The sequence below is a fragment of the Crocuta crocuta genome, unplaced genomic scaffold, assembly GCF_008692635.1.
Source record: "Crocuta crocuta isolate KB4526 unplaced genomic scaffold, BGI_CrCroc_1.0 scaffold30, whole genome shotgun sequence".
Taxonomy (NCBI): domain Eukaryota; kingdom Metazoa; phylum Chordata; class Mammalia; order Carnivora; family Hyaenidae; genus Crocuta; species Crocuta crocuta.
The window spans coordinates 8,219,456-8,231,617 of NW_027528345.1; the positions used below are offsets into that span (position 1 = coordinate 8,219,456).

Here is a 12,162-nt window from a genome sequence, read left to right on the forward strand (position 1 = left end):
GGGGGGCTGAATGAGGGGCCCTGTGGTCCCGGAGGCGAGGAGAGACAAGAAGCTGGGGCCAGACAGAGGTGAGAGGAGCCAGTTCGTGCAGACACCTTCATCTGAGGAGATGCATTCCCACAGCCATTTTCCAACCTGGGAAGCAAGTGAGAAGGGAAGTGAGATGAGACCAGCGGCCACTGCGGGCAGGGCAGGGGGCAGGGAGGGCTGGCTCTGGATCCCTCCCCTCCCTCCTTAGAGTCTCAGAGCTTTGCAGACTTGGTGAGTACTAGCTAGAGAGGGGCAAAGCTGGGGCTTGAAACCCAGACCCTGCACTCAGTGGTTTTCCCAGGCCAGTAGGGGAAGGAAAGAGAGTTCCAGGAAGTAATGTGCCCCAGGTGTCAGACGGGGCAGGGCCATTGCAGGTGAGCTCTCCCTGAGCCTCACCTGCCCACACGGGAATGTCTGGGAGCGCCAAGATAAGCTCTAGGAAATTCACCGGGTGGGGCCGGCAGGAACTAGCACTGAGGATGCTCCGTAATAAATACGTGCAGAATGGAGGAAGTGAGGACAGCAGGTGCACTCGGAGTATGAGAATGACACATGAGTGACGCAAGAGAATGCATGAATATGAGTGAGGGTGGACAGTAAGGAAACTGGTAAGAACAGCTCACAGAATGAACAGGACCAGACAAATGAGCAACCAGAGCCGACACTCGTGACGCACGTGGGGCACTCAAGGCACTGCTCTGTGCTCTTAAGACGCGGTAACATTCCATCCTCCTGACATGGGAACTCTCCCCCAGTTTTACACACCAGAGCCCAAAGCCCTGAGAGGGGGGAATGTGCCCAGGGCAGCATAGCTATAGGCGGTGCGGCTTGGATTTAAGGCCACTTGTTCAACTCCAGAGGAGGTGTTCTCAGTCCCTGCTGCCCTGCGGGTCCTGCATATGGAAAGTTACTTGGAGCCGAGGCGTTACCTGTGATGTCTCCGCCTCTCGGGCCACTGCTCCCGCAGCAGGATGCAAAGGCGGGCGTCTCTGCTCACCAGGTCTGAGAGTTTCTGGGAGGAGCCAAGAGTCATCAACACAGATGAATGCTGTCTGTGCTGGCAGCCTAGTCCCGCCCTGCCTCCCTCCCAGGTACCTGGAGAAAGCCGGTGGCCACGGGGTCAGCGTGGAGCATGGGACCATACAGGGCCACCCACTGGCTGACCAGCCGCAGGACCTGCTGCCTCTTGTTGCAAATGTAGGTGCTGTGCTCCTGCTCGCTGCCTCCCGAGGGCTCCGCGTGGAAGGTGGGCACCAGTCAAGGGAACCACAACATCCAACCAGACTGCCCGCCGCACCGCAAGCAGAGGAGGGGCAAGGATGCCCAGGGCCCACTGACACGCCGGCCTTGGCATGAGGCTGGTACCTCAGAGGGTTCAGCACAGCCCTGCTGTGAGAGACTCCTCCTCCCTGCTCCATACATCCCAGGCACCCTGGGGCTGGAAGGATATTGGTGCAGCAGGGCAGCACAAAGCTGGGCGCTGGGCATGAAGACACTGTGGGTCAGGAGGAAGTCACTGAGAAATGTCTCTGTAGGGCAGGGACAAGGGGACAGGAGGAGGCTTCAGAGATTAAGTCTACTGAGCACAGATATGTGCACCTCTGGAGTGTCCCTTCTCCCAGTCCCATAATGGGCAGAGGGCCAGCAATGCCCAGCCCCTGTGACAGCTCTCCCCACCTAAGCCAAGAGCACAGGAAGGAGTACTTCCTGCCGCCTGACCAAATGGACCAACCCAGCACCAGTGAGGTCAGACTCAGGGTGCCTGGCCCTCTCCCAGACTACACTGCCCGCCCACCCCATGAGTCACACGGCAGGCAGGGTATCTCTTGCCCCTACCTGTTGGGTCATGAGCACTGGAATCAGGCCGCATGGCCTCCAACAGCAGTTCTAGGATCTTCTCTGGGGTGCCAGACATCACCGTATACCTAGCAGAAGCAGCCAGTCCATAGCACACGTGCTACCACTCCCCACTCCCACATCTGGGACAGACATCAATAATCAATCACATCATATCACCCTTCCCTATTTGCCAGTTCTATCCAGTGTTGGGATTGGAGGGAAAGCTGGCTCTGGGGGGGAGGGGGTATCTTGTGCCTGGATTCCCCTTCTCCCCACCCCCAGGAGGCCAGCAGGCAGGGGTCATGGGAGAAGGGAGTAAAGCTTGGGAAGCAGAAGGAGAGAAGGTGGGCAAGAGAGAAGGGGTGCAGAAGGAGAGTGGCGGGTGTGTTACCGGTTCCTGCCTGGGGTTGGGGGGCGAGAAGGGCCAGCGCCCTGAGAGGCTCTCTCCAGCACCAACACCACTTTGCCATGCTCTTCCAGCCTCATGGTCTTTGCTTCCACATCCTGGACAGCAAGCCACACCCAGTGCTCAGCACACACCACGGCTCCTTTTCTCCATTCGAGGGCATCTCCCTCCTCCTCCATGCCAGACCCACAGGCTCCCACAAGGACATTCAGTCCTTCTCCCACCCCATTCCAGGCTCGACCTTGGAGCTGCTCTACCCGTCCTGTCTATCACACAGCCTGAGCCGCTCCTCTACCCAGCTCTCACTGGCCTCCCTCTGCGGCCCCCCTCCATTACACTGCCTCCCCTCATACCCTAGTCCCCTACCCTCTTTGACTCCCCACCCCCACGGTCTCCAACACTGAGCTGGAGTTCTTGGGTTTCACTGAACCTCCTCCGTGTGCTATGGACCCCCTCACGTAGCCATGCGCCAGCCATCACCTCCAAGTTTCCCCATCTCCTACCTCTCCCTGCTCCTTACAGGCCCTCTCTGGCCCATGCCCCTTACCTCACCGCCTACTACTTCTCCAGAGACGTGTCCCTGCCGTGTCCCCTGCCCTCCCCACCCCTAGTAATGGCACCTTGATAATGCGGTTGAAGTCCTGCTTGTCTACCCGGAGAAAATGACAATTATCTTCTCGCAGGATGATGGTGGCTGCCCGGGGTGCATCATTCACCAGAGCCAGCTGTCCAAAGTCATCCCCCTCATGCAGTGTGGTCACCAGCCCCTGCAGCCAGGTCTCAGTCACAGCCCAGCCAGGCCCCCCCAACACTCATCAGAACACATGTGTGGTGGGAGAATCCCAAGACAGGAGGAGAGCTGGGAGACTGGCAACCCTGGGTCTGTTGAAGGCACTGCCCATGAGGACTTGGACCAGGGAAGCCGGTGCAGCCCGAGGGCTGGGGAGACAGGAAGAACTCACTTTGCCATGGGTCACCACGTTGACAGACCCCTTCCAGATAATGTACCACGAGGTGCCCTTGTCTCCCTGGCTGAACACTGAGAGAAGCACAGATCAGACACTGCTGTGGGCACCCCCGACTTCTCCATGGCCTTGGCCATGTCTGGGTCCCTGCTGCCCAGCTTCCTGTCCCCTGTCTGACTTACACACGGTCCCCGCTCTGCTGTGTGGTTCAAAGAGCAGAACTGCCGCTAATTCCCGCTTCACCTGTGAGGTGGGGAGAGGAGGGTCAGTGCAGTGAGTCCAGGGTAAGGGGGGCGGGGAGGTTAGGTCCAAAGACTCAAGTGCTTAGGGGCAGCGATGCGGCCTGGTCTGGTGCCTGGGACTCAGCGGGGTATAGTGCAAGGGGAGGGAATGACCTAAGAGCGGCAGGAGGATTTTGGGACAAGGATGCTGGGAACAAAAAATTAGATGGGAATTTCCTAGCCATTGGCAAAAGGCGAGGGAGGTGTCTTCTGGCCCAGTAGTTGGGGCCTCGGGGCTCACGGGGAGAGGGGCTCCTGGGGAGGGTATGGGGCAGGCAGACTGACCGAGTTGGAGAGGTGGGCCACGGCCTTGATATGCAGCAGCTCCTCAAAGATGAGTTCCAGCTCCTCGTCTGTGCGCTGACCTGGGCTGCGGGCACAGGAGGGCCGGAAGGCACACAGTGTACCACGGGTCTGAGGGCATGGGAGCTGCTCACCCGCCGTGCTCTGGCCTGAGGCCAGCCGGATGGTGACCCATAACAGGTCAGCCACCGCTGAGTGCACACTGAGTGCCAGACGAGAGCTAGGTGTTACGTCTGCCCTAGTGACAGCCCCACGATGTGGCCATCGTTATCCTCCTTTGACAGAAGAAGCAGCTGGCACGGAGAGGCTCAAGGCCACCCAGCAAGTAGCCGGTGGAACTGGAATTTGAACCCATACCTGCCTGCAGACTCCAAAGCCCTCCCTCCCTCAGCCACTGCTGCACCAGAGCAGACAGGTCTTGGAGGCCCTGTGCCCCCCACCCACGGTTACAGAGGAAGAAACGGCCAAAGGCGGGGAAGGAAGACTCCAGATCACAAGCGAGTAAGGGAAACTCTCAGTGATGAAACTGAGAAACTAGAGTCTGAGAGCCACGTGAGGCCTGGAATTGTGGGGTGTGGGGCACCCGACTCACGGCTTTCGAAGCGCCACAGTGAGCAGGGCATCGGGCCCCCGCTGGGAGAGCAGGGCCATAGCCTCCACCAGCTCCTCCTCCAGCTCATGAACTCCCACGGGCTCTGGCTCAGGCCAGAGGAAACGGTAGAATTGGGTATCTCGGTCCTGGAAGGTCCAGTCATGTTTCACTGCAGAGTGGAGACACAGGTGAGAGGGAGGAGAGGAAACTGAGGCGTGTGGGAACAAAGCCCCCATTGCAATGTCCACCTCCTCCTCACCCCCAGATGCCTGCTCCCCAGGACTGGATGGCGCGGGGGCCCCACCCTGGGCTCAGGCTCACCATGGCAAAGGGCACCTTCATCCAGCAGCACCTGGCAGATTCCAACAGCTTGGCTTCGGGAATGAACCCCAAGGCTTAGGGCCAAGATCCCATCCACCAGCTCCCGGCCAGAGCAGCACTGCCTACAAGAGGCAAGGGGACAGGGAAGAAGAGGGAGAATTAAGTGGCAGGGGGGTGAAGGGCAGAGGGAAGACTTTCCGTCAGAAAGGTGCCTTCCTCTGCGCTGACAAGAGCCTGCTTGGGATTTCCTCTCTCCCTTTTTCTCTGTCCCTCTGTTGCTGTATACTCCTGCTCTCAATCTCTCTCTCTCTCTCTTTCTCTCTCTCAAAATAAATTAAATGAATGTTAAAAAAATTTTTTTAAAGAAAAAGGTGTCTTCCTAGGCTAGAAGCAGGACTCAGACCAGATGCCCAAAGGAGAGCAAAAGGGAGAGAAAATGGGGGTGGGCAAGGAGGCAGCTGAGGCCTCCACTCACCGATAGAGCCTAAGGTGGTACTTCCGGTCTCGGATAAGGGTTGGGCAGGTGGCCAGGAGATGTCGATGCAGCTGCTTCCCAGCCCTGAGCACCCGCTCCGTGGAGGCCTAGGACAGGGAGCGGCATAGCGGCTCAGGCCCTGACCTCCTGGCTGCCCCCTCCCTGCTCCACCCCTCCTGGCTGGTACCTGCTCCAGGCTCACGCTGAAATCCAGGGACTCCTCACTGTCCGTGAGTGGCGTCTAAGGGCAAGGGCGGGAGGAGAGGGAGGGTCTACACGTTAGTGCCAGCCCTTCAAGTCCAGCTCTTAACCTCAGCCCTCCCCCATGCCTCTCAGCCCTTGCCCAGTCCCCAGCTCCAAACACGTGCAGCTTGCCACTCAGTCTACAAATAAACTACTTCCCCCGAGCACCCCTGTATGCCAAGCCCCCACCTCTTCCCACCCTATCACCAGAACTTTGCCTTCCTTCTAGACACGAGTGCTGTACCCCCACAGATGAGCTCCCCATTCTGCTTACTCAGGGCCTAGGTGCGCCCAGGCTCCCAGGTAAACCACACCTGTGCAGGGGAGAGAGCTGGAAGAGCGTGAGGATGGGAGGTAAGAAAGGCCCATGATAGGCCAGAAGTGAGCAGCTTGGGAGGCAGGCCTAGAACACCTGCTCCTGGGCCAGGGTCCCAATGCCCAGTCCCAGGCCAGGCTCTGTCCCCAACCACCAGACCCTGAGACTCCTGAATTCAAGTCCATGCTCCTCCATTTACCAGCAGTGTGATCCCAAATATATTGTTTGACATCTCCCTGCCTCAGCTTCCTTGTCTATAAACTCTATAAAACACTCATAATACCAACCCCAAGGCTTTGGGAAGGGCTCTGTGGGTGATTCGTACTGAATGTTTAAAGCACTGCCTAGCATAGAGTTGTATGTACAAGTTAAGTGTTATTACTCATCTGTGAAGCAGAAAGCGGGCTGCTTTCTGGAAAGCCCCTGTCCTCCCAGAGATGATGCCCATAACCCTGCAAGAGTGACAAAGTCTTGGCGGCACCCGAGCCTGGCCCCAGAAGGCAGGATTTCTGTAGAAACACTGGGTAACAAGGTTTCCATGCCCTTGGTATCAGCCGAGCCATCCGGGACCCACAGGCGTGAAAGCCCCTTAGGACACTTCTTTTTCTGCCACCTGAAAACTGGAACTTGTGAACATCCCTGGACAGGATGCCCTACCCTCAATGAGCCCTCCCAAAGGCACAGCACTTTACAGTTTGCAAAGCACGTCTCCCTCCATGATTTCCTCTGATTCTATACAGAATAGGACCAAATATAAAGTAGGGCAGAACAGGGATTGTCTGTCCTCCTTGACTTAGGAAGCAGAAGTCTTAGAGTAAAGAGCCCGTGTAGCTCAGTCACATGTACTTGGGACGGCCAGACAGCCCTGCATAAACTCCAGAAGTGCTCACATTCTTGGTCTCATCCCACCCACCTCACCTGCCCGGTTCCTTCCCTTCCCCCTTCCCCCCAGCTCTCTCTCCTGCTTTCCCATCTGCATTCAAGTCCCGAGAAGGACTGGCTGGGAAGCTGGGGTACAACCAGGCTTGGGGCCAGAACCCCCTCTCCTGGTCCTGGCACCCTCCCACTGCGTGCCAGGCAGAGGCCTGAGGTCTGGCACGCATAGGCGCCTGGCCCAGGGCTGGGCGGAAGTCACTAGGTGTCCCAAGGGTATCCCTGCCCGGGTCATGGGGCCCAGCCTGGTGCCAGACACAGAGCCCTGGAGACTTAGCAACAGGAAATGAGGAGGAGGAGGAGAAGGAGGAGGAGGAGCCGGGGAAGGAGGAAGGGCAGGAATGCTATCCAGCCAGCCCCCTGTGTCGGAACAAACAGTCCCGAGCACTAATGACTTGTTGTTGTTCATGTCAAAAGGCCCAGGTGACCCCTGTCCCTGCCCCAACTCTCTGGTGCCCACGACCCAGGCTCTAGCATATGCTCCCTTCCTGGTATTATTCTGACCCTGGAGGGCACATCAGGCGGGGAGGTGCCAGCTCATGGGGCGAGACTGGTCGCAACCCAGATCCCAGATCTCCAGGCCTTGTTTAAACCGTTTCCTGCCCTGCCCCAGGGAATAAGCAGGAGGGTCAGAAGAAGACGGCTCTGGCCATCAGAGCTGAGGAAGGTTCCCGAAGGCATCTCTCTCAATTTGCCAAGGAAAGCAGGAGCCCAGAAAGATGAAGTAACTTACCCAGAGTCACACAACTACTCAGAAATTCAAGATCCTACTGAATGACCAACAGTCGCCCTGGAAATAGGTGTTTGTCTCCTATTTCACAGCTAGACAGAAGGAGGCTCTGAGGTTAGATAAGCTGTCCTGAGAGTGGGTGAATAGGGGCACCACGATTCACGCTGTGCCTGTCTGATTCCAAAGCATAGGTCACCATCTCCCAGGCACCTCCACCACCTCGTGCTTGTCCCACTTTATGCGATAGGAGGGGAAATCCTGCCCTCAGGAATGTTCCATGGGCAAGTAAGGTTGCCAGGACATGGCGTTAAACAAAGGTCCATGGGTTTGTTATCCCTCTGGCTTTCTACCACGTCCATATGCACTGGGAGCCTCCTAGGCTGGGGGTGGGGGTACTATTCAGGAAACTGTCAAGGGCATGGGCTTGTGATCCATGTGCCTGGGTCATATCTCAGTTCCCCACTACCAGCTAGTTGTGTGACCCTGGCTGCTCATTAACCTCTCTGCTTCAGTCTCCGCATCTGTAAAATGGGGTTAATGATAATAGTACCTATCTCACGGGTAATTATGAGGATCAAATGAGTTAATAACATAAAGCACTCGAAGTGATGCTTGGCTTGTGGTGACTGCTTGGTAAATGTTAAGCAACTTGATTAAACTTCATTATTTTATGATGGGTGCCTATTACCTGGACACAATGCAAGAAATGTTGGACCTTGGCTGACCCTGTCTCTGATCTGATAACCCTGAGTGTCAGCTTAGGGTTCTCAGTTGGAAAGAAGTGGCTGGTATGGGTAGGGGGAATGTCCTTGTCCGCTGCCTCCTCTCCTACCTGGACAGGAAGGACGCAGGGTAGGAGAGGAGGGGGTAGCTAGCTTCCCTGCACCAGTGCCACAGCCTGCCCCTCCCTCCCTGTCACTCAGTGTCAGAGCCACACCGAAGGGGCAGGCACAGAGCCAGAGAGCCTCGTGGGGACCTGTCAGACCAGTTCCCTTAGGCCATGGCTAGGGTCTCAGGCCAGGGCTGTGTGTGGCGAGACAGGGAGAGGACACAAGGGAAAGGGGATGCTTTGGGGTGTCAGTGTTACCATTTGCAGAAGAAAGTACACCGTGAGGTCAGACTCCATAGCCAGGTCACCTGTCACAGAAGCCTAACTTTGTCTCTTAGCAGATGTATAACCCTGGACCTGCCACTTAGCCACTCTGTGCCTCTGTTCTCTCATCTATAAAATGGGATGCTGGCACAGGGCTATTGTCGGATTATTTGATGTAAAAAAGGTAAAGCTCTTTTAATGCTGCCTGGGACACAAGTATTATACAACTATTAGCTACTACCATTGTTTGAACATGCTTGGATGAAAGCATGTTTTCTGAGTTAGAGAATCTAGCCACCTCCCCCAAAACAATCACTCAAAGGGAAACATCTCAGGCTTCTCTGAGCTTATGGGACCCACCAGAGGTCATCCTGATCTTGCCCCTGCCTCTGGGTAAATTGATCCGTCTCTGGCTCCCAGACATTGGACAAGCTCTCCCCTCTCTCTCATGCTTCCCAAAGGAGATGCTCTGGGGTCGGCTTTAGCTCAAGCGGTTACTTTGCATGTGGTTGCCCCAAAGGAGATGCTCTTCCATCTCATTCCAGTGTCACTTTTGCCATCAATGGTAAGTCCGTCGTCTGTCTAACCTCATCCTCCTGTAACCTGCTTTCATTTTCTCTTGGCCTGATCTAGTAGCAACAGAAAGGATTCTCTTCAGACCTCAGGAGGTTGATGGGTTTTACCCTGCAGGCATGGCCTGAATAACTCCCAGCACGGCTCTCCTAGGCTCCACCCCTTTACAACATCCACCCTCTACCCTACTTGTACACACTCCCTGACACGCACTTCCCTCATATAAGCCCCTCTGAGGCCAAACACATCATCTTATAGGGGAGAGGAGCAACTTCACAAGTACCCAGAACCTCTTAAACACAGCCTCGGTGGGCTGAAGCCACCTCATTCGCCCATTCCCCAAGGATGGTCAGCAGGGCAGGGCGTGGCCTGTGCCCCTAGGCCTAAAAATCTAAGCTCCTTTGAATCACCAAGTTCCACCTACCCCTCACACACACACACACACACACACACACACACACACACACACACACCCCTGGCTAGAGAGGGGCTGTGTTTCTGTGACTTTCACCCCATTTACACTCCAGCAACCCTCACGCCACCTTTCCGGCTTCCCCACGCACCCCAGCCCTTCAATTCTGGGAGCTGAGGGAGTCAGGAGACAGCCTGGCGGCCTCTTCCACCCCTTCCCAGACTTTGGGTCCCAAGGGATTCTCCAGTGACCTCACTGTCCTGGCACCTGACCTTTCCCCCACTCACCACCTTGCCTCTACAAGCTGGGAAGGGGACAGGAAATGCACAAGTAATTATAGCCTGAGAGGGAAAGAGGGAGGGTTCCAGCCCACAGGCTCCAAGCAGTAGCTACTACCAGTGACCTGGAGGGGTGGGGCGACAGCTTAGCCCAGAAGGAGCCAGCTCCCCTGATCCCTCCAGAGCCCCATCTTGAGCAGGACACTGGCCCAAGAGGGCCCTGATCAGGAAGATCCAGGGAGGAAGTGCAGGAGGGGTTGGGGGGAGAGCTAGGGACACCCAGATTATCCTCTCAATTCTGATGTCGAGAGACCAGTCTTCAAACTTCTCAGAATCCTCCCCTGGGCCCCCCAAAGCCACATACCAAGCAGCGTTCACATGGCCACCTCACCCCAAGATCAAGAAGAATCCTCGCAGTTCAGTTACTCACTAAGGGAGAATGTTGCCACGGTGATATTTCAAGAGCAGCAACCAAGCTTACCCCACCTCCCACCTTGACCCGGCCCCCAGTATTTCACACATGCCTCCCACCACCACCTGAAGAACACACAGGCACCTAACTCAGGGCACACAGAGGTGACAGATAAATGACAAATCTCTTTCCCCTTCCCCCACGCCAGAATGGGAAGACGCGAGGACCACATACACACAGATGCACATGGTGCAGTTGTGTGAGCCGCCCACACACACAGCAGCCAAGCTCCTTGACCCACTGTCCACCCCAGCAGGAGCCCCCACACCCCCAGCAGCAGGATCTCTCCCTGTCCAGGCCCCTCTCCGGTCCTTGGTACATGGCCCGGGCAGATGATGGGCACTCACCCAGCGGAGCCCCTGGATGCAGCTGGGGCGCTGGTGCTCGAGCAGCAGCTGGTAAGAACAGCTCCGGGGCCGATGCATCCTCTTCAGCACCATGTTGAGCAGGGTCCCCTCCGGTACCACGTCCGGGAGGCCGCCCACCTGTGATGCTCCTAGAGCTGGGCTATCCTCCACAGCCAGGCCCACCTGCCAGCGGCTCTCACCTGGCCAGCCCACCTGTGACGCAGGGAAGAAGGCAGAGAGCCATGGGGCTAGGGCTGGGGCAGCTGGACCAGGGCACAACTGCCCCAGGCAGAACCACTTCCTCGGAGTCCTCTGGACTGGTCAGGCGGAGGTGCTGCAACCCTGCCAGGAGCCGGGGGAGGGACAGGAAGACCTTCACTGGGGCCTGCCGGTCTGGCGCACTTAGGGGTCTCCAGCTGGCAGACCGGAGATCGGGCCTTTCTTCCCGGTCTTCTTTGGACTTCTGCCCCACCCCACTGCCCTTGTCCCTGGAGGGATCTCCGCCACCTCCCAGTACGAGGCTACCGACTCACTGGATCCTCCAGAAATGCAGCTTCAGCTCAAGCCCTTCTTCTCCCCTTCTCCTTCACCCCTGAGCAGCCCTCTCTCTCCCACTCAAACACCCCACCCACCATGTCAGCTTCCTCTCCTGCTCCTCCCCACCCTGACCCCAACTTTACCCACCTTCATGGTCCTTCTCAAGCTTGCACAGCCCTGCAGGCTCTAGCAAAGGTTGGGGGGGGACCCTCAGCGAGACCCCGACTGCTCCTGGAGGAGTGAGGGCTGTAAGCCCCAGGTGAAGCGAACGGGGCTAATTCCTAGCTGGAAGGGCTGCCAGGGCAACGGGCTGGGTGTAGAGGCTCCTTTCGGGTGGGTTGAGGGCAGGGGGCGTGGGGGGGAGTCCCCCCGCAGCGGCAAGGAGCCCCAAGCCTCCGCCTCCGTCCCAGACGAATGAGCCAGCTGGCACCGGGCGCCGAAGCGAGGCTGCAGCTGGCACTGGTCCGGGCGGGAGCTGTCACACCCCCTGCGCTCCCCGCCCCCTTCCCCTCCCCGGGAAGGGCTGGGAGGGCGGGGAGGAGGCGCCCGGCCTTACTGTGGGGGAGGGCACAGGGAAGGGGGCGGGCTGGGCAGGGGGTGGAGTCCGGACTCGCGGGTTGTAGGTCAGGCAAGAGTCGGAGGCCTGAGAAACCCCAGCGGGCAGGAGCGGCCCGGGGTTGTGTGCCCCCGCGGCCACGGCCTGAGTGTCGGGGTAGGGGTGCTGAGTGGCCTCACAGGCCGCCACGTGGCCGGGAGGAGAAATGCAAACAAGGAAACCAAGGGAAGGGGGAGGGGGGTGAGTCATTGCGGCCCCACCCGGGAGGGAAATCCGGGCTGGGGCCGCTTCCCGGCCGGGGGCGTCCTGCCTCCTGTTTCGGTTCAGGGTCTCGAACAGTCCGGGGGAGGGTTTGGGCTGCCTTCCCGTGGGGAATCCCGCTGCCTAGCCTCCCCTTCCCTGCCCGGCAAACACACACACACACACACACACACACACACACACACACACACACACACAC

The 12,162-nt window shown here is 57.8% G+C and overlaps 1 protein-coding gene across 2 annotated transcripts in view; it reads right to left on the reverse strand.

Annotated features, from left to right (window-relative positions):
• RAPGEF3 (Rap guanine nucleotide exchange factor 3) overlaps positions 1-11,643 on the reverse strand; it is a 21,828-nt gene extending 10,185 nt beyond the window's left edge. Inside the window, exons 1-16 of one of the 2 annotated variants that reach the window (XM_077753259.1) lie at positions 11,294-11,643; positions 10,610-10,822; positions 5,400-5,453; positions 5,213-5,319; positions 4,738-4,859; positions 4,417-4,585; positions 3,807-3,891; positions 3,423-3,483; positions 3,238-3,314; positions 2,896-3,042; positions 2,261-2,373; positions 1,867-1,955; positions 1,481-1,559; positions 1,126-1,276; positions 960-1,042; positions 96-135 (exon numbers count right to left, since the gene is read on the reverse strand). In XM_077753259.1, coding sequence (XP_077609385.1) covers positions 96-135; positions 960-1,042; positions 1,126-1,276; positions 1,481-1,559; positions 1,867-1,955; positions 2,261-2,373; positions 2,896-3,042; positions 3,238-3,314; positions 3,423-3,483; positions 3,807-3,891; positions 4,417-4,585; positions 4,738-4,859; positions 5,213-5,319; positions 5,400-5,453; positions 10,610-10,822; positions 11,294-11,299 — 1,596 coding nt within the window. In that variant the 5' untranslated portion in view covers positions 11,300-11,643. The remainder of the gene's footprint in view (positions 1-95; positions 136-959; positions 1,043-1,125; positions 1,277-1,480; positions 1,560-1,866; positions 1,956-2,260; positions 2,374-2,895; positions 3,043-3,237; positions 3,315-3,422; positions 3,484-3,806; positions 3,892-4,416; positions 4,586-4,737; positions 4,860-5,212; positions 5,320-5,399; positions 5,454-10,609; positions 10,823-11,293) is intronic. The other variant, XM_077753258.1, reaches the window with a different exon arrangement.
• Between the last annotated feature and the right edge of the window lie 519 nt (positions 11,644-12,162).